This window comes from Geotrypetes seraphini, chromosome 3 (genome assembly GCF_902459505.1).
Source record: "Geotrypetes seraphini chromosome 3, aGeoSer1.1, whole genome shotgun sequence".
Taxonomy (NCBI): Eukaryota; Metazoa; Chordata; class Amphibia; order Gymnophiona; family Dermophiidae; genus Geotrypetes; species Geotrypetes seraphini.
Window position 1 is genome coordinate 206,594,337 of NC_047086.1, and position 27,878 is coordinate 206,622,214.

At 39.7% G+C, this 27,878-nt stretch overlaps 1 protein-coding gene across 2 annotated transcripts; it reads right to left on the reverse strand.

Moving 5' to 3' along the window:
- Nucleotides 1-861: 861 nt before the first annotated feature.
- HIGD1C (HIG1 hypoxia inducible domain family member 1C) lies at nt 862-25,955 on the reverse strand. 2 transcript variants are annotated; one of them, XM_033939711.1, is made up of 4 exons: nt 25,803-25,955; nt 24,348-24,442; nt 8,432-8,566; nt 862-2,251 (listed from the first exon to the last, which is right to left on the reverse strand). In XM_033939711.1, exons 2-4 carry the CDS (start codon nt 24,439-24,441, stop codon nt 2,187-2,189), a joined length of 294 nt encoding a protein of 97 aa, XP_033795602.1. In that variant the 5' UTR covers nt 24,442; nt 25,803-25,955; the 3' UTR covers nt 862-2,186. The 2 variants fall into 2 exon arrangements, with proteins under 2 accessions (XP_033795602.1, XP_033795603.1); XM_033939712.1 differs by lacking the exon at nt 25,803-25,955 and adding an exon at nt 25,688-25,706.
- Nucleotides 25,956-27,878: the final 1,923 nt, after the last annotated feature.

The following is a 27,878-nucleotide window of genomic DNA, read 5'->3' on the forward strand; positions in this document are numbered from 1 at the left end:
TTTGTCTTCTATTTTCCCTCTGCAGTCACTTGAGGGTGTAAAGAAAAGTGCTTTTACAGATCAACGTAGTTAAGTATTTTACCCAAGGCCACACTGGGGCTAATATGTGCACACACTTAATACTGCTTACCATATTTTTCGCTCCATAAGACGCACCTAACCATAAGACACACCCACCTCTAGAGGAGGAAAAACTAAGAAAAAAAATTTCTGAACCTGCCAGCCAGCCACCCCGTACCTTTATAAATCCTGCCCACCCATCCCCTGTTCATGGGTCCGTCGGCTCCAGTCCACCCCTGTTGCTCGTGGGCCCAGCAGCTCCAGCCGGCTTTCCTCCCTACTACCCTGCCATGGCACCTACCTTGCAGACGAGTCCTGTGAGAACCTATGGCAGCCATTCAGAAAGCAGTGCGGGGCCAAGCAGGAGAGCGTAAAGCTTGGTCCCGACGTCCACGCTGCTGATCTGTGTGTCACTGGCCGGGAAATAAGACGAGGGGATACACCAGGTTAAAAAGGGGGGACGATGACGAAGACGACAACAGGCGGGCAGGGTTAAAAAAAAAAAAAAAAGGTGGTGCAGCAGAGGGTGGGTTTAAAAAGGTGGTACGGTGGGCGGATTTTACAATGGTATGGGGTAACGAAATTTGTACCTTTCGCTTCATAAGACACACTGAAATTGGGTGGAAAAAAAAAGCGTGTCTTATGGAATGAAAAATACAGTAAATACCAAAGATCCACCTAAGCACTACCCTCTAAATCAGTGTTTCAAACTTTTATAGCTCTGGCACACTAAAATGGAGCAAATGTTTATCGCAGCATATTATAATTGAAATTATATAAAATTGCAAAACCAACAAAAAATTAAATTTAAGAGTTATTTATTTAAAGTTATTTAAGCTATGTATGAGTAACTAACAATGGTGAAACTAAAGTAGACAGAATAAACTTGCTAATCAATGAGATGGATGAGCTTGGTTTTGAGCGCAAATTAACTCAAAACATGGTAAAATAGCAAACACGCATTTTATCATCCACTATCTGCAGTTTTCTTTATTTTTAATTTAATTTCTGTCAAAGCTGAAAATCCAAGTTTGCAAAGATAAAAAGATCCAAATAGTTTGTTGCTCAAGTTAGGATAACTATTGCATAAAAATTAAAAATAAAATTTACAGGTTGTTTTCAAGGACCAATTGTGTCAAAGAATGATGCTTGTCTAGGCGGTTGTATCCTTACACACGCAGAACCTCAAAATCTTGCATACGTAACAAACATGTCATCTATTCCAGTGTATATTAGGAAGGGAATTTTTTAAAATAAAATAAAATTCTGGAATCTCTCGTGGCACGCCCGGAATCCCTTCAGTGCACATTAAAGTGCTATGGCACACAGTTTGAGACACACTGTTCTAAATATACACATTTACACATTTTAAAAGACAGATGTGCAAACCAGCAGAGTCCAGGCAGCGCTCACATAATACTATGGGCTCCTTTTAATAAGGTGCGTTAGGGCCTTAACGGGTGGAATAGCGCGTGCTAAATTGCCCCACGCGCTTGACCTTAACGCCAGCATTGAGCTGGCATTATTCTAGAAGCGTACCGCGTGGTTTAGCGCACGGTAATTTCATGCATGCGCTAAAAACGCTAGCGCACCTTAGTAAAAGGAGCCCTATAAGTTCAGCACATGCTCTATGGCTGCCAAAGTGCTTGTGCCTAACCACACAGCTGCACTAGTATTTTATTCAGGAAGATAGGTCTACTAGTATAGAATTCCCCTCTACTCTGAAAAACCCCTTTAAAGTATCAGCCTCCTGAGCAACTCAATGACCAAGTAAGTTATCTGTCTGAGTCTTCCCCAGAGAAGTCATTTTTCTTAACCACAGAATACACCATGGCTAAAACAGTACTTTGCACCTCAGAGATAACGTTATTACAGAAGAACCTAAGCACAAACAAGACAAAAGCAGAGGGAAGTTTTGTGAGGCTTCTTAATTCGTTAATTTGTTTGATTTTTTTCTGTTAGCATTAGGACAACAAAGTAAAGTGTTAACATCGATCACAGAGTTTGAATTCCACTTTCACTGAGTACGAAGTGTACATGAGATTCAGTTCTCCTTTTAATACAGCACTACTGAACAATTCAGTGCACACAAGCTTTAACGCCACAGTCATCCAAGCAAAGTTGGCTCATTTGTCAGATGGATGGGAAAACTTTGGCTTAATGTACTCCTTGTACATGGAATACAATACACCTAGACCAAAAGGGAAAAAGAGCAACAATTATATACTGCATATCAAAAGGGAAAATTATATAACAAGAAACACGTCCTAAAAAGATCAACATTTTTGTGCTCTTGCTTTCAGATTTCCTGGGTAAATATCACTTTTATGTACAGTCAAGAGTGGCGGAATAAAAACAGGGACGCACATGTGCCCCTAAAAACAGGGTCTGATCTGCTCAGATGAAATTAAACAATCACTAAATAAACAGTAATGTATAAGTAGTTAAAAACATTAACATGCCTCTGAAAGGAACAATGAATGTAAGAAAATACAAGTTAAGCGAGAAACAGCTCAATCATTCCTCCCTTATAATTCTACATATAAACTCTTCATAAGCAAATAGTCTGACTGACAGTAAAATCTTAGCTACGGAGCAGACCATTAAGCTTGAGGCAGAAAGCAGGCACATCAGATAAATTGTTGGGTGGGAGGGTTCAGCATACCATCCTTATCTACTGGAAAATATATTAGCAAGGTAAGGACCTAATCTCTTTCCAGCGCAATAGGGATATATACAAGTTAGAAGGAAGCTATAGATATGAAAAAATGAATGCCAATAGTTTGGGGCATAGTAATTTTATTAAACTGGTTACTTCATTATAGCAGGTCTTTGATTATAAGTCAGTTTTTGTTTATTTTCATACACATCCAGGGAACGGAGGGAGGGGGGAGATATTTCTGTCCTAATTTTAACCTTTGAGTATTTATACTTGGGGTGGGTGGGAGGATGGAAAGATATTATTAATTTTATTAGGGTAAGGTTATTGGGAAAATCTATGTCTCTGTATTTATTGAATAATCATTGAGTGGGTGTGTGGGTGGGAGAAAATGATTGGTTATATATAAGTGTAAGTAGAATTTGCTTGTATTGACGTATTATACGTTATATATTCGTGTATTGCACTATTGAAGTATGGAAAATCAATAAAGAATTGAAAAAAAAAGAAGGAAACTGTTCTTGGCTTTAAGGAAAGAAACTCAAAACTTTGGAGGCTTCATTTCAAGTAACATCTAATTATTTATTATTTGACTAATTTTTATGTTTTTATTTAAACAAGGTTGGGATATTCATATAAGAAGCTGAATGGAAAGAAAGAAGGAATCTTTTTTGAATTAACTGTTATAACCGTCCTGGATATAAGTGTTATTAGATGAAACTCTATTTAGAACACTTTAAAATGCTTGAGATTTATGTAAATTAGTTGGTTGTCATGGCGTATAGAATATCTAAGGAATATTCCAGATTTGGAACTGCAGTCTGAAATTGTATTGCATCACTAACATGGAAGAAAGAGGCAACATCTTTAGAATAATATTCTGTGTATGACTATAGAGGCCATTTACCACGAGGTTTCATTCAAAACTTATTTAAGTGCTTGGCAATCACCATAAGCTAGGAGAAAGCGGCGGCTCATATACAGGCAATACCTGATCTACTGAAGGAATGAAGAGGTGGGGGTGCAGTTCCGGAGTCCCTGATGCAGTCGCCCCTTGCTCCGCGAGTGCGGGGGTGAGCGTCGCTCTAGGATCACATGGCGTGGATTGGGGCGGCGATTTATGAATGCTGCCGTTGACGCATGGCACTTCCTCCTCCCTTGTTTTGAAAGGGGAGGAGCTGCAGGAAGATGGGCGTATGAAGTTGTTCAAACACACCAGATTAAATGTTGTGGCTTTTCTGAATGAGTTGCCCAAAATCATGCATGACACCAACTCTTTCGTTGTGGATATCTGTGCACAGGCGAACATGTTGCTTTCTTTTGTGGTCCATGGTATCTTTAAGGAAGTTGATGGAAAGTCCTGAGATGAGGTGGGAGCTTTCAGTCGGATGTTCGTTGCTGTTCCAGCTGGTAATGCAGGTCTCTGCATAGTGAATGATGAGTTCTTTGTGCGCAATGCAACCACAGAAGAAATCCGCAAAGCTTTTGCCACACCGGCACCGACACCTTCCAGCAGCCCTGTTCCTACCTTAACTGCTACTCATCAAGAGCTGCTACAGGCCTTCTTGATGCAATCTGGCATGAACCTGGAATGGTCTCAAAAATGCCTTCAGGACAATGACTGGGGATTTTCCTCGAGCTGCGCAAATATTCACACAACTTAAGGCAGAAGGAAAGATCCCTGAAGTAGCATTTATGAAGTGAAAGTTTGGTCTTTTATAGAAGTGAAGAATTTCTGCCTGGACCAGTTGCTATGTACTTAAGAAATGCGGCACCCGTTCATTTTTATTAGTTTATCCATGCAAGTGTGTAATATGATTTATGGGTTTGAAGTATATTATTTTTTTTTAATCACAGCACCTGAAAATTTTCCTAGATATAAAAAAGATCTCCAAGGTGAATGAAACATCTACTGTGACATTTTTGAAGTTGAGCGGGATGCCTTTTCCTATGAACGTTATTTGGTGTTCTCTTGATAATTGAGTTCCACTATCCCCGCCCCCTTTTTGGTGGTCTAAGGAGGCTTGAATAGTTTCCTTCCCTCTCATTTTTTCTCTTTGGAGATTTAATTTGTTTCATTGTACATTGATGTCTGTACACTTGTTAAAGCCACTGGAAGCTTTCTGCTGGGACATAATCGGGTGGGGGGGGGGGAGGAAAGCTTCAGAAAAAAACCAGCTCAAGTAAGAAGCCTACCTGGCTGGTTGTCTGAGGAAAAGAAATAAAATTTACTGCTGAAAAACCCTAACCAAAAATGAAAACTACCAGAAGTTAAGACTCCCGTGACAATACCATGGCTTACAAACTACAGTGAGAAAAAGCCAAAGAAAATCAGAAGAAAAAAAAAATTTCAGAGCAATCTCATGAACAAGATGGAGGGCTCAAAAGCACATCTGCAATGTTCTACAGAAAAAAACAAGATTGACCAGGTCTCATGTGACAGCAGCAGGTTGAAGATGTGTGCATACTAGAACTGCCTGATTCTCAATTAAAATCAATTCACTCCGGCTGAATTGATTTGTCGGGGGGTTTCTTTTTCTTTGTGGGGGGGGGGGTGTTTAATTGGCCTCACCGATTCAGTGGTCAGATCTTGGCTCCTTCTCTCCCACAGCAGCAACAGGGCCACAACTGGAGTGATGGTGCAGAAGAGGCAGATGTCCTCCTGCTAGAGAATCTCAGGAGCCACTTCGAAAAGCCGATTGTCAGCCCCTGCAGCTAATCCCCCATCAATCTGAGGTGGCGGCTATGAGCTGCTGGGCAGAGCCGCACGTGCATAGAACTAGGGGGCTGGTAGCTGCAGGCTTGGTCGTTAGAACAGGGGAAGGGAGGACATGGTGGCCTTGGCTCCTTCCAAATTGTGTCCTTTGTTCTCTCCTCTTTCCCTCCCCCGCAGCCCCTCTCCCACACTCCTACCTTCCCAGCCAGCTGGGAAGGGGGCCATGGGGGAAGGAATGAGAAAAAGAGACCAACAGCTGGTAGGGGAGTGAGGAAGAAAGGAAAGAGAGAGATACCTGATTTTGGGGGGGGAGAAAGAGAGAAATGTTGGATATGGCAGTGGAAGATGGATGGTGAGCACAGAGGAAAAAGAAAATGTCAACTGGGCAGGAGACTCTGCGAGTTAACAGAAGACACAAAAGAACTAGGGTCTGGGACTAATATGATTTCAATAATAAAGTGACCAGACAACAAAAGGTAGAAAATATAATTTCCTATTTTGTGATTACAATATGTCAGATTTGAAATGTGTATCCTGCCAGAGCTGGTGTTAGACAGCGAGCATGAGTTAGGACCTAACAGAAAGGTTGGAGAGGACAAAGGCCGGGGGGGGGGGGGGGGGGCGGCTACAAAATAAACTCACCAAGACATCTGGGGGGGAAAAAAAGTCTGATTATGGCGGGAAAAATGAATCAAACAAACAAACAAAAAAAATCAATTAAATAGGCCAAATCAAATCGAAAAATGTTTCCCTGAATTAGGCAGCACTAGTGCATACACATACACCTGCAATCCTTTCAAAAGCTGGAAAATAAGTTGAGGAGCATTCCCGCATGGGCTCCATCAAATGACATTCAGCTGTAAGAATATTCCATCCTGTATGTCCTCAGAGAATACTTCTTAGCTCTCATGGGTGCTAGCTCAGATATGCAGTGGCTCCTGAGAGTCTCAACAAGGTCTGTGTGCTAAGGTAAAGCATGGGGGAAAGGGGTCTTCCCGCTTCTTTGGTCCCAGGGCTGCAATCAGGCACAGAGAGTGTATTGATTTGCAAATACAAAAGTACTTTTTTCCTCCATTTTACTTTCTAACTGCCCGGTCACTGAAGTGATCTAGTTTTAGGAGACAAATACAGCTCCTTCTAGAGCCCTGTAATCCACGTGCTCTGAATATTGCCGCTAACTGACGTTCCTAAACAATGACAGCAACTCCATCACTGCCACAAACTGAACACTGCCTTTGCAGCAGGGTTGTGAAGTCCGATTCGGAAGCAATTTTTGGGTTACTAGAGCTGGTGAAAATGTGCCGACTCCTAACTCTGAATTAAATTGTATCCCATGAAAATATTATAATGCTTAAATGTCTTATTTCACAGATAATTTGATAACCCATTTTTTCAGAATACTTTGATATCAAGTTTGGTATGTTAATCCCATACTCTGTTTCTATAGATCCTTTTTTTAATATTCTTTATTCATTTTTTCATCTAACAACAAGTGCAACAAATATTAACAGTAAAACTTATACAATATCACTTGAGTATCTATTCTTAATAATTTCACAATTAAAAATAAAAATAAATCCCTCCCAACCCTATTCTTACTCATGTGATTACATATATTTATTAATCCAACCCATCAATCTATAATTAAACTTCCTCCCACCCCTGTACAATTATATCAGCTGGGGAAAAATCCTATTAGTGTTATCTTTTTTAAATAAACAGATTTAAACATAAAAGAAAACCCTCATTTTAAATTTTGCAGTTGCTCAACTAGTACTGTAATATTTACAATCTCCATTTTAGTAATCTTTAAATCCCCAAGCTTCCTCAAACTGTTCCAATATTTCCATTATGGCCTGCAGTATATTCCAACAAGACATCTGTGAACAGAGAGATCTTGTGCTTCCCACTCTGCAACTGATCTAATCTTGGCGTATTCTCTCACATTTTGTGCTGAAAGATCAATCACTAAAGCAAACAGCTCGTTTTCTTAAGGGGATCCCCAAACCCCACCAGTTAAGGGGATCCTTCTCCATGGGCAACTGATGCTCTTCCAAACAGCTGCTGGCAGCACTTGCCTCAAGCTTACATTGCGCTGGCAGGCTGTGTATGCTCAGTGCTTGCTCAAGAACTGAGCATGTGCAGAGAATGCGTCGGCATCAGTTTGAGGTAAGTGCTGCCATCAGCCATTTAGAAAAGTGCTGGCTGCCCGAGGAAATCTTCAGTTGCTGTGTTTGGCGGAGATCCCTAAACCCTGTCAAGAGTACCATCATTTTGGGTGGGCTCTGGTCCACCTGTGGTTATGTCACTGGTTACAAGCAGATGGAAAAATAATTCCACTCCCAAACTCTGTCTAAAACTGGATTGCAAACTTTGGAACAAGCGTTTGCACACCTGTTGGAAATGACTTGTGGCGTGTTGAGCCACTTCCAGTTTCATTAAACTTCCTTCACCACTTTGTGGGCTCATATTTGGCAACACACCTAAGGGAGTTTAATAAAGAATGGGATGGGCTTATAGGTGTCACTCATCAGCTGGAAGGGCCTAGCCATTCTGTAGCACCCTGCACAGCCACAGCAGAACCTTATCTTTTAACTTAGAAAGTGTGTTTCTTTTTCCTTGCCCTTGGCAAATTTTACATGCAGAAGAGCTATAGAAAGTCGCCTTAACTAAACTTTAAATTTATAGACCATGTCATCTTTATGAGAGTAAAGCTCGACTCGGTTTACAAAAATTAATATAACAGATTTACAGTTTGGAGAATAACTAAGGGCTCCTTTTACAAAGGTGTGCTAGGGCCTTAACGCGCGCAATAGCGCATGTTAAATTCCCGAGTGCGCTAGCCACTACCGCCTCCTTTTTAGAAGGCGGTAGATTTTCAGCTATAGCTCGCGGTAATTTTGTGCGTGCGCTAAAAACTCCAGCGCACCTTCGTAAAAGGAGCCCTAAGTCCATAGTTACATAATAATACCGATGAAGAGACATTAAAATCTTACCAAAGGTCATTGCTCCCACAACAAATCCTTGGGCTCCGACACGCATATGGATGAGATGTATAGACATCTTCTGGTCTCCTCTGCTCTTCAGCTTATACAGACCATAAGCAACCACTGCTACAAAGCCAGCCATTCCTACATATCCAGAAGATAAAGTCAGCACAGTCATTTATTCAGCTTTCTATTGTGTTCCTCTTGCAAGGCCATTTCTACCATTACAAATCTTAAGTGAATACAGAAGCACTGCAATGAACCAAAAAGGTGACTCAGAATGAGATTTTTTAAAAAATAGTGTGCTGACTTGGTTGTGAGTTATACTTCTACCTGTGGTATTTGAATTGATAAAGCAAAAAACCATAAAGCTTTTACTTAGATCGTTTACGGTTCCTCACTCCACTGGAAAAGTTACATTCAGGGATCTTTAAGGGAGTAAATTCAGGGGGGGGGGGATACTTGGAATGGGCAGACTTGGTGGGCTATAGCCCTTTTCTGCCGCTTTTTTCTATGTTTCTATGTTTCTATGTTTCAGCGTTTGGTTCTATTTCCTCTGCATGCAATTCTGGTTTGGGAAACCGACTATATACCTTAATAGCTTCAATTACACAAAACTGGTTCACTGTCTCCTTGCCCCTAACACACAGATGGGATGAACAATCAAAGTCCTTTTCCCATGGGTAAAATGAATGCTGAGTCAGCCCACAGCTTATCGAGCTCAGTATCCTCTCTCCACCAGGGCCAGTTCAGGCCACAAGTACCCAGCATATCTCAAAAGAGGCCAGTTTCGAGAACTTGGACACGCAGGCAAATGGTCGGGTAATAGCTGTGCTCCATGTCAGACAAGCTAATATTTCAAATTTAAAGCTTCAAAATCGATTTATTCATTGAAAAAACAGTGGATAAGAAGAAAATGGCATCGGGCAAACAAAATAAAAACGATACAGGAGCCGGAGGATCAGGAACAAACAGTAATAAAAGATCAAAGCCTGAACCAGGGACACCTTCAAAGGTTCCACTGCCTTCAGAAGGAGATACAGACATGATGGTGGAAATAAGACAGATCAAAGATATCGTTTTAGAAATCAAAAAACAACTTCAAAAGGCAATTGACGACGTGGCCATGCTTACAAAAAGAGTTGACCTAATTGATAACAAAATAACTCATTTAGAAGAAAAATCAGAAGAAGTACATACTGAAGTTATACAAAACAAAAAAGCTTGGAAAGAAATGGAAATAATGAAGAGAGACTTGGAAGATTGTTTGAATAGGGAAAAAAGAAATAATTTAAGAATTATAGGGATGCCTGAAGGAGTGGAAAAAAATGATCCCATCACTTTCCTGGAACAATTCCTTCCAAAAATCCTACCTCTTAAATCCAAAGTGCCTCTCGAAATTGAAAGAGCACACAGAATACCAAGACAAAAAACAGCGGTACAAAAAGGTCCAAGAACTCTAATATTTAAATTATTAAGATACCAACATGTAGTTGAAATATGTCAGCTAGCTAAAGAAAATAAAAATTTACGATGTCAAGACGCACGTATACACATTGTTCCTGATTTTGCCAGAGAAACTGCCTTCAAAAGAAAACAACTACTGGATTTAAGACCTCAATTAAAGGCACTAGGGGCAAGATATGGACTTCTTTATCCAGCAATTATGAAAGTAACTTTGGGAAATAAAACGCAAAACTTCACTGATCACAAGAAATTAGCAGAATACCTGGAACAAAGTGAACAACCAATGACTTCTTAATAAAAATACTGAGTAAGTTTATTAAGACCTAACTCATAACAAAATACTATGTTTATATTTCAATTTATTTTAAATCGTTAACACAAATATACTGTGGAAAAAAAAAAAAAAAACAGTTTGAATTAACTGATTCGAATATATGGAATTTTTAACTTACTTTTAAAAATGTTGTCACGAGCATCAAACTTGAATTGGTGAGGACATAGATGGAGGAGTGACGTGTAGAAAGAACAGAATATTGAATTCCATTCAATGACATTGCAGGACTCTGGGAATTGGGCATACCGGATTTCTGGTAGACTGAGAAAAGGCGGAATGAATGTTTTCTGGCTGGGTATTCCCTTGAAGATATATATAGGCCAAGGAAAGTGGCGATCGATTTGTCAGAAAGAAGGAAATATGGGGAAACATGCATCGGGAGGAGGCCTTGTTTGGCTAGCGAACTACACCGGAAGTAGATGGGATTGGTTATTCTCACGTCATCACGTATACGGAAGAAGAAGAAGGATATCGAAGGGAGAAAAAAAAAAAGAACGTTCACTACGTCTACGGAAAAAAAAAAAGGATATCGAAGTGAAAAAAACATTTCAAACAGATGATCTGAATTGTGAACTGTTCTCTCCATCCCGAGGATTGCCACCAGAATATACTATCTATTTAAATCATCGCATCACATAGTGTTTAGATAGTCGGCAAAGCAACTCAAAGAAAATGTCGGCGAAGTCACAGCTTCCCATTGAGGGTGCACTGTTAATATACCATTGACTCAGGGCTATTTATTTGATAGCGCTTCTAGGTCTAATGTCAAAGCTGTATGATGGCATCGCTGCTGTGCAATTAAAGATAATAGTTAACGTCAGGAGTCTGCTCCTGCTATCATGACCATTCAGACAGAGAAACGTTCAGACCAACGAGACTAAATGAATGGAACACTATGAAATATAAGATATATTATATAAAATAAAATAAATTGTCTAAATATAAGAAGAAATAATATCTTCATAGGATAGATAAGTTATTTAGATTTCAGATACATGCTAATGTACATTCTTTTCAAGATAAAGTTCTACATAAGATATAGAAGAAGTTTAAACATAGAACTTACTAAAAATTCCTATTGAATGATTAAAATATGAACAAGAATGAAAAAGAGATTGGGTTATGATAGATTTTAATTTTATTAAAACTTTTGTCTTCTAATGTTGGATGAATGGATCTTATAGAATAGAAGAAAGAATGATTGTGATGAATTAGTATAGATATGGAAGATAAAATGTTTACTAACTGATTTATTGTAAACTTATCCTAGATAAGAATTATATATACTTCAAATTATTTTAAAATACATTTAATTCATCTTAACAAAACAAACTTGGAATAAATGAAAACATGCATATAAATATGAAAGTAAAGTTATATAAATTGTTTAAGTTTAAATAGTAATTTTACTATTATGGAGCTTAAGATAATTTAAATATTTTATTTATGGCTTGTAAGGAGTGATGTTAAACTTGATCTAATTTTGTGTTTCCAAGTGATCGTATATATATGGGGTGGGGAGGGAGGGATTGGGAGGGTATTAAACTTTAAGGGTTTAGGTAAGACAGACAATTTTTGGAATTATCTTAAATATGGGAAAATAAAGATCATAAAGAATGTTGAAGATGAAATTATTATATTACAAATTAAAATAATACATGATGGATCTTAAAATAATATCTTTAAATGTTAATGGTCTCAATCACCCAATTAAAAGAAAAAAAGCATTATTATTTTTAAAAAGACAAAACGCTGATTTATGCTGCATACAAGAGACCCATCTGTCAAATAATGAATCTATAAAGTTAAAAGGTGATTGGGTAAAACAATGTTATTTTTCTTCGGCAATAGGGAAAAAAGCTGGTGTTGCTATATTAATAAATAAAAAATGTTCTGCTACATTTAGATTTAAGGCAGCTGATCCTCTTGGAAGATGGGTATATGTAGATATGGACATGGGAAATACTACCATGACACTCTTCAATATATATGCCCCTAATTCGAACCAAAATGAATTTTTTAAAGCTCTACAACAAATGATTCTTCCACTTGCTACTTCAAATTTAGTAGTAGCAGGGGATTTCAATGCTGTTATGGATCCACTAATAGATAAAAGTCCGAGAAGATTTATAAAATCATTAGGCCTTGATAATTTGGTACAATCTTGTGATTTAAAAGATATTTGGCGTATTCTTCATTTTGATGGACGGGAATTTTCGTTTTGCTCACAGGTTCATAATTCTTTCTCTAGAATAGATTACATTTTTGTTTCTAATCAATTAGTACATCAAGTCACACAAGCTGTCATTGATCCAATTATATTATCTGATCATGGTGGAGTGTGGATTGAAATTAAAATAATGGATCAAACTGGAAATAGACCTATATGTTGATTAAATAATGCATTGCTTGCAGATACTGATTTTTGTACAAATCTTATGGAAAAAATAGAGGAATATTTTCAAATTAATGATACAGAAGAAATTTCAATAGAGACTTTGTGGGATGCTTTTAAAGCATACATTAGAGGATAAATTATTTCTTATTCAGCGTTGCAAATAAAAAGGGAAAAAAAACAATTTATAGAATTGGAAAAAATGGTGAAGTCTCTAGAATCAAAATTAATTGAAAAATGGGATTATTTGACACAACAAAAACTATTAAAAGCTAAAGGTAAATATAATGAAATTTCTTCAAAAATTATTAGAAAAGATTTATTTGTGCAACAAGCTTTGTATTATGGAAATTCGAATAAGGCGGGAAGAATGCTAGCAAATTATCTTAAAGCAAAAAAAAAGAAAACAAAAATAATTGCTATTAAAAATGAGAATGGAGAAATGTTATCTCAAATTGATCCCATTATAAAACAATTTTTAAAATTCTATAAAGATTTGTATTCTTCCGAGCCTTATTCGAAAAAGGAAAAAGATGGTTTAGAATTCTTAAAGTTAATAGAAGGTCCAAAGATTCCCGAACATATAAAACGAAGTTTAGAAGAGCTAATATCCTTAAAAGAGTTAGATACAGCTTTGAAATCCCTTAGGGTTGGATCCGCTCCAGGTGGAGATGGTTATACAGTAGAATTTTATAAATCATTTCAAAACATCATAATGCCCTATTTATTAAAATTATATCAGACACAACTAAATAAAGGGTGTATTACAGGTACTATGGCTGAATCAATAACTATAGTTTTACCTAAGCCAAATAAAGATCCCACTTTGGTTTCAAACTATAGACCTATTTCTTTAATAAATGTGGATGGAAAAATTCTAACTAAGGCATTGGCATTGAGATTGGCAAAAGCTCTCCCTTTCATTATAGATATGCATCAAACAGGTTTTGTTGCTCAAAGACATTCATCTCATAATACTAGATTAGCACATCACATGTTATATTTGACAAAATCCATTAATGACCCAGCATTCTCTATTTCATTAGATGCTGAAAAAGCTTTTGATAGAGTAGAATGGTCCTTCATGTTTCAGGCAATGGAATGGTTTGGTATAGGATCCGGTTTTATACAAATAATAAAAGCATTGTATAACTTCCCTGTTGCTAGATTATTCTACAAGGATGCCCACTATCTCCTTTGCTTTTTGATATCGTTTTAGAACCCTTGTTATTAGCTATACAACAGGTAAAGGAGATACAAGGTATTCCATATTCGGATAGAGAATATAAATTATCAGCATATGCGGATGATATTTTACTTTATTTGAGAAATCCGGAAATAACCATTCATAATTTGCTTGAATTGATTGAAAAATTTGGAAAATTTTCAGGTTATAAAATAAATTGGAATAAATCAGAAATACTTCCACTCAATATACATTGTACAAAAAGTTTATTTGACCCATTTTCTTTTATTTGGAAAGAAGAAGGATTAAAATACTTAGGAATTTGGATTACAAAAACTGTGGATGAGACTATGAAAATTAATGAAAAAAATTTATTACAAAAAGTGTCAGAAATGTGTGAACAATGGAATCCTTTGTGCATATCTTGGTGGGGGAGAGTGCAAACTGTAAAAATGATGATATTACCGGTAGTTTGTTACCAATTGGGTATGATACCAATTTTTTTTCAGGGGTCTTTTTACAAAAAATTAAATAAGATGTTAACAAAATTTATTTGGCTTGGAAAAAACCCCAGAATTGCTCTAGTATCTTTACAAAGACCAATTACGGAGGGAGGGGTAAATTTTCCAAATTTTTATAGGTACCATCAAGCCTATATTATGCGTCATGGTATGTATTGGATCCTCCCAGAGCCCATTGAACATATACCAGATTGGTTCTGGTTAGAATGGAGATTAATGTTTCCTTTACGTCTAAGTCATGTTATCAGTATTCATATGCCAAGGTTATATAAAGATCACAAAATATTTGTTGATACTTGGAAAACTATAAGATATATAAGTAATCTAACTCCTATTCCAATAACTAAATCAACGACTCAAACAATATGGCTCAATCCAAAGATCAAAGTTGGCGGTTTTAAAATCATCTGGAAACATTGGATGACAGCTGGAATTCGTATTTTAGAAGATGTAATGAATAAAGGTAAAATGCTTGAGTTTTCACAATTGCAAAATAAATTCGGTTTGAATAAATCACAATATTTCAGATGGATGCAATTGAAGCAGGCCATTCAGAAAGGGTTCTCTGAATGGAAAAACCTTAATAACTATCATAGTATGGAATTCTTATGTTTTCAGATAGATTCCATGGGTCACCAGGCCGCAATGTGGTATAAATTAATATCTGAATTTGTACATTAAAAAAAAAAAATGGTCTTAGAGATATTTGGAGCATTGAGATTAAGCATCAGATTAATGCATCTCAATGGCCACGACTTTGGTCTTGGAGGTTAAGATGTACATTGTCAGCTTCTATGAGACAAACTTGGTTTTTTATTTTACATAGAGCTTTATGGACCCCCACACGTTTACATAGAATAGATAGCACTAAGTCTAATAGATGCTGGCATTGTCATCTTGAAGCAGGGACATTAGATCATCTTTTATTCTATTGTCCATTCATACTAACATTTTGGAAATCAATTTGGCCTCAAATAAATAGGATGTTAGAAAATCCGGTAGCCTTGACATATGATACGATTTTGTTTGGTACTGCAATGAGAGCTCGGAGTCAAATTTCGTCAAATAGCAATAAATTTTTATTTATATTGACTGGAATAGCAGTACAACAAATTACACATAATTGGAAAAATTGTGACAGATTGAACTACAATTTTTGGTGGAACTCAGTTTGCCATATATATAAGATGGAGCGTACATTTGCAATACAAAAAGGTTATATGAATAAGTTCAAGAAGATTTGGGGACCATTAACAGATTTTTGCAATGACTAATTTAAAAATTTTTTCCCATGTTAAGATAATGGTTAAAAAAGGGAGGGAGGGAAGGGGTAATGTATTTATTCTATTCAATATACATTATAAAATATATTATAATGAATGTTTGTTTTATATGGAATTTACGTAATAAAGGGAGGGAAAAGGGTTCATAATTAAATAATAATTGATAAATTCTTTACAATATATATGTTATATAATTCATAAGAAAAATAATATAGAATATGATTTATATAAAATACATTATAGAAATATCAAGTGTATTGTCAAGATAATGTATGAAAAATTTATAACACTTGTTGATATATGAAAAAATCAATAAAAAAAAAAAAGAGGCCAGTTTCTCATTTCCAGCAATAAAAGATGGCTCTCCAAAGTCTATCTGGCTAATTTTTCTTTTGGAATTTTCTCCAGAAACTTATTCAATCCTTTTTTTTTATCTTGCTATATTAGTTGACTTGACTACATCCTCCAGCAACAGATTTCACAGCTTTTTTTTCAGTTCCAAAATTTTATTGAAATTTTATATAGTAGCATACAATAAAGCAGGAGAAACATATTAAACAAATTCCACAGCTTAATTACATGTCATGTGAACCAAAAACTTCTGCTTTTGTTTTCAATCTTCTTTAGTTCCATTGAACGTTCTTTTTTCATGTTTTCTGCCTTATGTAACTGTTCCTTGAATTTATATTTTCTCCAAGCTGAAGAGCCCTATCTGTTTAACCTCTCCTCATAAAGCAGGGATCTCAAAGTCCCTCCTCGAGGGCCGCAATCCTGTTGGGTTTTCAGGATTTCCCCAATGAATATGCATTGAAAGCAGTGCATGCACATAGATTTCATGCATATTCATTGGGGAAATCCTGAAAACCCGACTGGATTGCGGCCCTCGAGGAGGGACTTTGAGATCCCTGTCATAAGGGAACTGTTTTGTCCTTTTGCTCTGAACCTGCTCCAGTTACATTATATCCTTTTTGAGATGGGGTGACTAGAATTGCATAATATATTCAAAGTGTGGATGTACCAGGATCCTAGACAGAGACATTTTCAGTTTTGTTCTTCATCCCTTTTCAAAGAACCACTAACATTCAATTTGCCTTGTTAGCAGCTGCAACACACTAGGCTGAAAATTTTAACAGGATTTTCCACAAAGACTAGAAGCTCTTTTTTCTTGGTCTCAGAACTCAGCATTTTGTACCTGTAATTGTCCCAGGGTGCATTACTTTGAACTTGTCTATGTTAAATGTCTGCCATTTTAGAACATAACAGGCAAAGTCAGGCCCAGTTTGAGAGTTTTATACCAGTGCCTGTTGGTTTGAGGGCAGATTGATTTGTTTATTGGATGTGATCACATCGGTAGAATTCTCTCATTAAACTGATTAAGACTTTGTGACTCCTGAGGTAGCCGGTGGTCTGCCAAAACAAAGCCTCATATCTGGTCCATTCTGTTATTTATTGAGGCGATAGTACAACTAAAAGATTCTCCTGGTGCTTCGTTTCTGGTTGCCCATTGTCCATCCTTACTTTTTCCTGGTTCAGTCATACTGGGATAGAATGAAGGTCCATCTAGCCCAGTATCCTGCTTCCTACAGTTGCCAAGCCAGGTCACAAGTACCTGATAGAATCCCAGATACAGTACTCTCCTGAAATTTGCGGGGGTTCCATTCCAGGAACACCCGTGAATTTTGAAAAACCGTGAATACGGTTTTTCAGCTGATCGAAGGCAGGAGAGGGCAGCTGGGGCGCCGGCGGGTGCTTAAATTGTACTTACGAAGCTGGACACATTTTCTGACCGCCTCTTCCTGATACTAAAGTCATGGTTACACCAATCAGGAGCTGCTTTGATACGCCAGATAGCGTGTCAAAACAGCTCCCGATTGGTGTAACCATGACTTTAGTACCATGAAGAGGCGGTCAGAAAATACCGCAAATTACTGAGTCCATGATTTGCGAACCATGAATTTGCGGGGGTTTACTGTACAGCAGTATTCCATGCCACTGATCCCAGGGATAAGTCATGTTTCCTCCATGTCTGTCTTAATAGCAGTTTATGGACTTTTCTTCCAAGAAATAGTCCAAACCTTTTTCAAACCCAGATACACTTAACCTCTATAACTACTGTAACCAACGTCCTCTAGCAACGAGTTCCAGAGCTTAACTGTTCAATGCCTATCTCCTAGCCTCACAGTATATTTCTGTAAATATTCATAACCCTCTGCTATTTTAATGACTGAATAAGTTTCATTATTCATTTTATCTTCTCACCTGTTATGCCCAGATCCCAATTATTTATAAACTATAATAAACGGCATGTAGGAATAAAGGCCCTTAGGATTCTACTAGTGATGCTTTTCCATGTGGAAAACTGACCATTTAGTCCTACTCTGTTTCCTAAATCTAGTTTGTAAGCCTCTTATCCATGATACACTATCGATAAGAGTCTCATGTGGCACTTCCTTATAAAATATCTTCTGAAAACCCAAATATACCATAGGGCTCATTTTAGACACACAAAGTACCATAGAAATCTATGGTACTTTGTGTTAGAGAATGACACGGTGGCAGTTACCCATGGCTAGCCGCGGGTAACCCGCCAAAACGATGGGGGGGAGGAGGAGAAAAAGTGCTCACTGCAGGCACGGGGACAAGGCCATCCACCGCCCCATGGAGCGGTGAATGGCCTTGTCCCCGCAGTTAAGGTAGGGAAGGTGCGGTCACCGATAGCGCGCGGCCCCCTCCCTACCTCTGGCCAAATCTATCTCCCTCCCTCCCTCCCCCTTACCTTCACGGCGCTTTAGAAAATAAACTGAAGCCAGCGAAGCCTGCCTGTACTGCCCTGTAGTCGCGTGTGTGTGGGCGGAAGCTTCTCCTCTGACACAACTTCTGGTTGCATCAAAGAAGAAGCTTCCGCCCACACACACGCGACTGCAGGGCGACACAGGTAGGCTTCGCCAGCTTCAGTTTCTTTTCTAAAGCGCTGCGAAGATAAAGGGGAGGGAGGGAGATAGATTTGGCCGGAGGGAGGGAGGGTAGGGGCCGTGCGTGTGATCGGTGACCGTGCGCCTTCCCTCCCTTAAGTTTCTTTATGCCACAAAGGTAAGGGGGAGGGAGGGAGATTCTCGGGCCGCTGAAAGGCAGTGAGGTGGCGAGAGGGAAGTGTGGATGCTGTGGGGACAGGGCGGTGAAGGGGACGGCAGGGACGGGGCAGTGAGGGGGACAGATGTTTTCCCCATGTCAATCTCTACTTTGTGTATCTAAGTGCTTTGTTTATTAAAAACTTTATATACCGCTAATATAACCAAAAAATGATTCAAGCAGTTTACAATATATATATAATTTAAAACCATTTGAAAAGAACTCATTCAAAATAGAAAAGGAAAGAAAAAAAAAAAGCCTCTATATTACCAGCTCACCATTCTCTAATTGGTTGTTTACACCTTCAAAATATCTAACAAACTCTGGTAAGGAAAAAAAACTTCCCATTACTAAACCCATGCCGACCCATTTAGAGGCCGACCAAATTTCGGTTTCGGTGCCAAAACTGGCCCAAAATCCTTTTGCTGTCTGGTTTCAATTTCTGCCAAAACTGACCATGTATTTTTTTAGTAGAAGCCAAAAATGTGTGTTTTGTCTCCCTCCTTCCACCTCCCCTCCGAACACAAGTTGTCTCTCTCTCCCCATTCGCCTTTCGATGCCCCCCTCAGGCCTATCTTACAATGCCTGGTGGTCTAGGGGTATAGTCTAATGCCCCAACTTAATTTTTAAACTGCTTACAACCAGTGTAGCAGTTGATGGGGAAATTTGGAATAATCATTTGTCTGCTCTATTTAAAAATTTCTGGGCTACTTCAGATTTTATCATAACTCATCTATCAGGATATTCTCCTTTTATATTTGACCATGCAGCTTCCCCCCAGGTTCTAGTTTGGAAAAGAAATGCCAGCAACCTGGTTGCACCTTGATAAAGGTGAAGCCTCTCTATTTGGAATAGAGTCTCCCTTCCCCAGAATATTATCCAATTCCAAAGAAATCTGAATTCCTCCTTCCCACAACATTGTTCTATCCCCATATTGAGACTCTGCAATTTTGTTTACCTCTTGGATCCTGAGCATTTCCGAGAATATTGCTCTGTAGGGTCTGAATTTTAACTTTCTATGTAAAAGTCTAAATCTGGCTTCAAGAATCACCCTCCCACAATTTATGTTATTGGTATCCAAATGTACCAAGACAGCCGGCTCCTTCCCAGCACTGTCTAAAACCTTATCTAATAAATGTGTGTGGTCCACCACTCTTACCAGGCAAACAAGTTACCAAGTAATCCTCATACTTCCAAGGACATACCTTCAGTATTGTCCTCTATTATTCTATAAGGCATCAAAATATAAGAAAATGCATATAATACAAAAAAAAATATCTTAAAACTATAAACGACTACGTTAAAGGAACAGCCAGACATTTGAAGCTTAAAAACACAGCCCATAATTGCAATTTTTATTTTTCACTGTTTATCAGACTCCATCCTAAAAGAAACCTGGATTGGACACTGTGCAGTGTCAGAGAGTGGAAAAAACAAAGTGTTAGTGACTGGGCTCCTTGCAATGGCTGCATGAAACCAGAGGCACCTTAATGAGCAGCTGATGTCCTCAAATCTGAGAGGACAGGGACGCATGCTAATGGGCCAAAGCTCATTAATGTGCAGAGAAGTCACTCCAGGCTCTCTTAAATGAAACAGAGCACTTTTCCCCAGCCTGCCACCTAAATGGATTAGCTAGAACAGTTTCCCAGATCTTACCATGTATAACAGACAAATATAACAATGGCTTCCAAGGTTTTTATCTACAGTAATTCCTAATTCCTCCTTGACATTTTCTGTGACAATACGGAGAAATACTTTGATAAATCTACCTTACAGTAGTTGCTTTAGTTGTAATGAATTTTGACAGAAGGAAAAAATAAACTAAGTCAATTACATAAAAAGTAGCAAAACAAAACAAAACAAAAAATCTGAATCAGCATCTAAGAGCTCCTTTTACAAAGCCGCACTAGAGCCTTAACCCGCAGAATAGCGTGCACTAAATTGCCGCACACGCTAGCCGCTACTGCCTCCTTTGGAGCAGTCAGTAGATTTCCGGCTAGCACGCACTAATCTGGTGCTTGCGTTAAAACCGCTAGCGTGGCTTTGTAAAAGGAGCCCTAAGTGTCTGATCTAGAAAAAAAAAAAAGACCTCCCCTCCCCCCTCATCTCCCAGGATATTTCAGAAGAAAGGTGAAAATAGATCACACAATACTTTTCTCTCCATGGTTTCACTCATTAAGACTTTTATTTGCCTTAGAGTTGCCTTATGCACCTCAGCCAATCATGGCCTTAGGCCCCTCCCAGTGCATCCTAAAATGCACCAAGAAGGATAGGGCTGTCATTTTGAATAGGCGGGCCCAGAGGCAGGAGGAAATGGGCAACTGGGCATCCCTCCTGCCGATGCTCTTCCAGAAAAGGTAGGGAGCATCAACAGGAGTGTACCAAACTGTGGCAGGAGGGAGTGAGAATCCCTACTGCCGATCCTGAAAAAAAGTTACAGGGGTGTGGATGGGACTGTCTACTTTTATTATTTTATTTTACTTCGCTTCCCATTTTTAGTTTATTTATTGGAGCAGCTGCTGTTTGTGTGTTGTGTGCTCACACAACACATGCACAGCAGCTGACGGAAAATTTTGGCAGTGATTCTTCGGTGCTGCGGGAGAACTTCCAGAGACAGAGATCTTCACTGATAAGTCTTTGCTGGGAAATTGCTTACAAACTTGGGAAAAGTGAATCCTAAAGCTAAATATATAAACTCAGAGACTGGGAAAATGGGCCTCAAAATGGTAGATGATGTTTAATGTGAGCAAATGCAAAGTGATGCGTGTGGGAAAGAGGAACCTGACATATAGCTACGTGATGCTCGATTCTATGCCCAGGAACAGTATCTAGGTGTCATTGTTGAGGATACGTTGAAACCTTCAGCTCAATGTGTGGCGGTGGCTAAAACAGTTAATAGAATGTTAGGAATTATCAGGAAAGGAATAGAAAACAAAGATTAAAATATTATAATGTCCTTGTATCGCTCTATGGTATAGCTGTACCTCGAATACTGTGTGCAATTTTGATCGCCGATTCTCAAAAATGATATAGTGGATTCAAAAAAGGTACAGAGAAGGGCAACAAAAATGATAAAGGAAAGGCTAAAACAGCTAGGGCTCTTCAGCTTGGAAAAGAAATGGCTCAATGGTGAAAGGATACAGGTTTAAAAAATACTGAGTGGAGTGGAAAAGATAGATGTGAATTGCTTGTTTACTCTTTCCAAAAATACTAGAACTAATGGGCATGCAATGAAGCTACTAAGTAGTCGATTTAAAACAAACCAGAGAAAATATTTCTTCACATATGAAATTAAACTCTGAAATTCATTGTCAGAGAACGTGATGAAAAATTAATTAGCTCAGCAGGGTTTAAAAAAGGTTTGGCTAATTTCCTAAAAGAGAAGTCCATAGGCCATTATTGAGATGGCTTTAGGGAAATCCACTTATTCCAAGGATACGAGGGGATGCTGAAAAGTTCTCAACCCAACCAACTTTCTAAATTCTGAGTATTATTTTGCTGCTGTAGCTGAATGTTATTTTATTTTGCCAAGTACCAATTTGCAGAATCATAATCATAATGGCTTTTTGTAATTTATGTCAAATTTTATCATGAGCCTCAGCAGAAACACGAGACACGCCTACAATACACATAAGAACATAAGCGCCATCTCCGGAACAGACCCTAGGTCCATCAAGTCCGACGATCCGCACATGCGGAGGCCCCGCCAGGTGTACCCTGGCATAGTTTTGGTCCCCATATCGCTCCAAGCTTCTCGTAAAGAGAAGTGCATCTAGCCTACCCCTACCCATGTCACTTCATGCCACTCATAAGGAGATGTACATCTAACTTACCCTTAAATCCTAGAATGGTGGATTCCGCAATTACCTCTTCTGGGAGAGCATTCCAGGTGTCCACCACTCGTTGCGTAAAGCATGCTTTTGTTCCCGCCCCCAAAACAAAACTACTATAATCCATGTGAATCATGTAAAAAAAAATTTAATGTCAAATTTTATAATGAGCCACAGCCAGAAACACATGCTTAAGATGCGATTTCACAGTACTGGCATCTCTGGAGCAGTTGGTGATTTTTGCTCATCAAAAACCGGCACCACACTTGGGGAATCACACGGTGATGATAGAGAATCGCTTGGAGTGCTCCTTTGAATATTTATGAGTCCATTTTATTACCATTTTAATATTAGTGACCTCTTTGTACTACATTGGCATGGCAGAGTTGGAGACTAATAAAAAGCTCAGAAAAGTCCGCAGTTAGCCGTTTTGATAATTTGCAGCTAAAATATATGCACGCTAAACCGGCTGGAACAGGTTTAGCGATTATCGTTAAGGGCACAGTAAGTTTTGAGAATCTTCCTTTCAGGTCTTTCTCTGCAAGGCTCTTAACACTACTACACCTCTCCCTCGGTATTCGCGGGGGTTAGGTGCAGAGTCGGACCACGAAGTGTGAAAAATCGCGAATAACTTCTCGGCCAGCTCTGATCCACCCCTGCCAACCTCCTGTGTCCACAGAACCTTACCTGGTGGTCTAGCGGTGAAGCGGGGCAGGAACAATCATCAGAATGGCTGCAGTGAGTTCTCGTTGTAGTCTCAAGACTACAACGGGAACTCACGGCAGCCATTCTGATGACGGCTCTGCACGGGGCAGGAGCATAGGAAGATTGCTCCTGCCCTGCTTCACCGCTAGACCACCAGTAAGGTTCCGGGGAGGCTTGGACAGCTTAAAAATAGCCAAAAAATGAAAATACTGTACAATCTTGTTATAACAGACTCGCTTATAACGGAACCTCGCCTATAGTGGACAAGGTCCACTAGTCCCGGCCGAGCGCCATTATAAACATAGAGGAAATCATGAAATATAGCGGACTTGCATATAACGGACTTTCGGATATAATGGACAACTATTTTGGTCCCCAGAGCCGCTTTTAGCTGTAGTTTTATTCGGATATAATATACATGCAAGCTCTGCCTACAAGGCAGTGGCATGCCGGTGATATAGTATCAAAATGCAGCTCAGAAATAAAATGACAGTATTTTTCTTTCCAGTACAGTTTTCTGGTTTGCAATCATTTTGTGCCATACCAATGTTTTGCTGAGTTTTGTTATTGATATTGCTGATATGCTTGTGCAGTGACTGTTGTTCATCAATTTTCGTTGTTTCAAGTTGCCCTAAATAAAGTTTTTTAAAAAATGCAACTCTGGATATAACGGACCATTTTTCCAGGTCCCTTGACCTGTAGTTTTTTGTAAAAAAAAAAAAAAAAGGCGCGAATAACTGAATCTGCGGATACTGAAACCGCGGATTCGGAGGGAGAAGTGGCCTTTGGACTAACAAGTATAAGGTTGACTTTATGAGATGAGCTATTCCTTAAACTTTTGGCCGAGATTGAAAACAGTACAATACGGTAGGGAGGGAGTTTAATGCTCTGCAACCTGACCCCACTGGGGATAAAATGACATTACAACAACAATAGCAAAAGCAGGCGGATTGTACCACTTGTTAAAAAAAAACCCAAAACAACCCAAAGTGCAACTTTGCTACTAAGCAAGAAGAAACTTTCACATTGATATCAAAGCCTGCTAAAGAACATGAGCACTATCTTTTAAACTCACCTATGGGGACAAAGGGAGACTCATAGGTTTTGCGGATCAGTTTGTTGATTTGGCTGTCATTTTCCTCAGGCGCCCACATCTTGCCTGAAGACATCCTTGAATGAAAAAAAGAAACACTAAATCAGAAAAGCTGAATGTGCCTGCAAAACGTACTCCCTCTAACACATGTAAAGCAGAATGCTATGTCTAAAAAACAAGTTATATACATATAGCTTGCATACATTTCTGAAAAAGCAAATTTGTGTAAAGTACTTTTTTATCCTAGCCTCATGTACTTTGGCTTTTTCTTTTGTATCTCTTCTTACTCCCTTGCTGATCTCTCTTGTCACAGGGCTCTTTTCTATTCAGATTTCACAAGGTTTTCTCCATGAACACAGTAAAAAGCCTCAACTGCAGAAGTGTACTGTAAACTTATCTCAGCAGTATGACAGAAAAAAGCAGAGACCATTAGAGAGCGAGAAAGAAGCAGGCAGACAATGCAAAGAAAGAATATTGAAATTAAGACATTAAAAAAGTTCATAAGGTTCTAAGACCAAGGTTAAATGCTCCCAGTTTCTCAAAGGGTTTCTCCAGTTGTGCTGCACTTCATGAAGTATTATTTCATGTTTAAAAAACATGCATGAAATAAATAAGACTTTGCATTGCCTCCACTCAAGATACCAGAACTGTGTAAGTCACTTACGGTAACCCTCCACTGCTCCAGGTACAAAAAAATAAATACACAAGATAGTAAACCCACTAGGGACAGAAGTTAGTATATATTATGTATACACATAAGTTCATGTAATCCTTTTTCTTCTTCTCTACCCACTATTTTAAGTTCTTGTAAACCGTGTCGAGCTCCATTCTCATGGAGATGATGCGGTATATAAATTTAAGGTTTAGATTAGATTAGATGTATACCACTTTTGATTGGACTACATGTACAGAAAAGTGGTAATCAACCCTTATAGAAAATTAAATTAAAAATATCTAAAGCTAAATCTCCCCTTTGCTCTTTTTGTTTTAACTTCAATGGGCATATGCGAGACCAACCACTGAAGAAGAAGAAGAGGTTGGTCTTTCAGCTACAACAAAGGTGTTTTGTATTTGAAATCCAAGAATGTTAACTTCCATGATCTGCACGAATTAGAAGAGATTTTTATATTCAGGATCCCCCCCCCCCCATCCAATTGTAGTTACACAGGTCTAGATAGAATATTTCAGTCAACAGTCCTGGATTTCTGACTACCCCATCCCTGTGCTGCACCGATTCCAATGGGTAGAACCAGGTCTTTTTAAGCGCCTGACTCCTGCCGAGCGCCTTCACCACTTTGCCCGTTAAAGGACCTTTTTTTTACCACGTTACGAGCTAAGGGGGGGGAAGAGAAGACAGTCACTCTGAGATCAATGCGACAACCGCCGCCCTCCCGTAACGGAACCAGCATTCCAACCCTTCTCCTGCACGGGACTCACCTGGCCAAGAACGCCGGGGCTGCAAAGAGAACAGAAGCGCGAGCAGCGTTCACGCGCCTGGGGTCGCAGCACCCAGGCAAGGTCGGCCAGCCGGTCCCCTGACGTCAGCCCCACTGGCGACCAATGGCTGAGGACGCTATCTGGTGGCGTCACGAAGGGGGCGGGAAAGAGGCAGATTGGGAGGGCGTTCCTTAAAGGGCGCGTGGAGTGATGATGAGGAAGCAGGGGGGAGTGGTTAGACGGCTCTCGCTTGAGGCAGGGGTTCTGTGAAATTGCAGGCGCGCTCTCAGAGATGCTAAGGTACTCGGTGGAGATTTTGGGACAGACTTAAGGACAGTCCTGGTTTTGAGCTTATATTCCTAAAGCAGTGTGAAATTTGTAGCGCCTGCCTGATCCTGTCCGTTGAAATCAATGCTGCAAGACCTCAGCCTGGAACTGGGCATCTCTGTTTCACTATCTTGCGACAGTCACAGACACTATTCCTGAACTTGTGGGTAGTCAATCCCTTCTGGAGAGAATTTTTGTAAGGAAGCCTCATTAGATTCTTTTGCTCTGCCTCCCATCCCTTTGAGCTGTCCGTCCTCCAATTCCTCAGTTGTCTCTACAAACGAGATGGGTAGGAGCCTGTCTTTTCTGCTCCTGTTTATTTTCAATTAAATTAGGGGTTATGTTTGCTAACCATTTGTGAGGCTTTTCAGCGCTGCAGAGTATCTCACTCATGGGACCAGTGGTGTAATAAGGGGGAGTGATCTGCCCCAGGCACGGTCTTCCTCAGAGCGCCGGCACCCCTCTTCCTTCCCATTCCTCCTCCTACTGTGCATGTAAGCCCCTTCCCCATATCTTTATAACTTTGGCGTGAGCAGCAACGAACTTGCCCGCGTTGGCATTGATGCTTTCTCTGATGTCACTTCCGGGAGGAAGTGACATCAGAGAGAGAGCTCCGAAGCCAACACAGGGTTAGGTCAAAAGCGGCGCTTAGGTCTAGCAGTACTAGCAGGGCATCGCTACCTTTGTCTACATCCATATCTGGACAATCCTCTATAATAAAGCCCTAAGCACGCATGCGCACTTACAATGCCGTGATCCCTGCTGCCGTGATGTGTGCCTCTGTGGCCATATTCCATTTGCGGCGTGTGCAAAGGCTTGGGGCGGCTTACGGCACATGCGGTGGCTTGCGGCGCGTGCAGCAGTTTGAGCGGCAGTTTCTCTCCTGATAGCTGGCACCTAGAGCAATGGCAGGAGGGTGTCATGCGGGTGCTGCGAGGTGTCCCATGCTGGTAAAAATTCTGCTACTGCTGCACAGGGAAGTGGAGGGGGAGAGGGAAAGGGGGCTGCTTTGGGGGAAGTGGTGTGCTGGGGAGCAGACAGCAATCATGCTTTGCTCTGGAGGGGGGAGACAGAAGGGGGCCACAGAGAGACAGGCAGGCATGGCGCAACAGAGAAATACAGGCAGGCAGGGGGCCAGGGAGAGAGACAGGTGGCCAGGGAGATACACAGACAAAAAGAATGACAAGACAGACAGGGGGCCAGAAAGACAGACAGCGGCCAAGGAGAGAGAGACAAAGGAAAAAATACAGACAGCGGCTAAGGAGAGAGAGAGACAAAGAAAAAAAGACAGACAGACAGCGGCCAAGGAGAGAGAGAAAGGAAAAAAAACCAGACAGACATTGGCCAAGGAGAGAGAGAGACAGACAGAAAAAAAAAATAGACAGACATTGGCCAAGGAAAGAGAGAGCCAAAGGAAAAAAAAACAACCAGTCAGTGGCCAAGGAGAGAGAGAGCCAAAGAAAAAAAAGACAGCGGCCAAGGAGAGAGAGACAAAGAAAAAAAGACAGACAGACAGCGGCCAAGGAGAGAGAGACAAAGAAAAACAGACAGCAGCTAAGGAGAGAGAGAGACAAAGAAAAAAAGTCAGACAGACAGCAGCCAAGGAGAGAGATAAAGGAAAAAAAACAACAACAGACAGACTGACAGCGGCCAAGGAGAGAAAGAGAGAGCGAGAGGCAAAGAAAAAAACAAACCAGACAGACAGCGGCCAAGGAGAGAGAGAGACAAAGAAAAAAAAAACAGACAGTG

Bases quoted from the DNA above. Each gene is read 5' to 3' on its own strand.
- HIGD1C (XM_033939711.1), bottom strand. From the start codon at position 24,441: ATGTCTTCAGGCAAGATGTGGGCGCCTGAGGAAAATGACAGCCAAATC. The intron at 8,567-24,347 runs GTGAGTTTAAAA...CTGGATATGTAG, and splicing joins GTCTCCCTTTGTCCCCATAG to GAATGGCTGGCTTTGTAGCA. The intron at 2,252-8,431 runs GTAAGATTTTAA...CTTTTGGTCTAG, and splicing joins TGTGGGAGCAATGACCTTTG to GTGTATTGTATTCCATGTAC.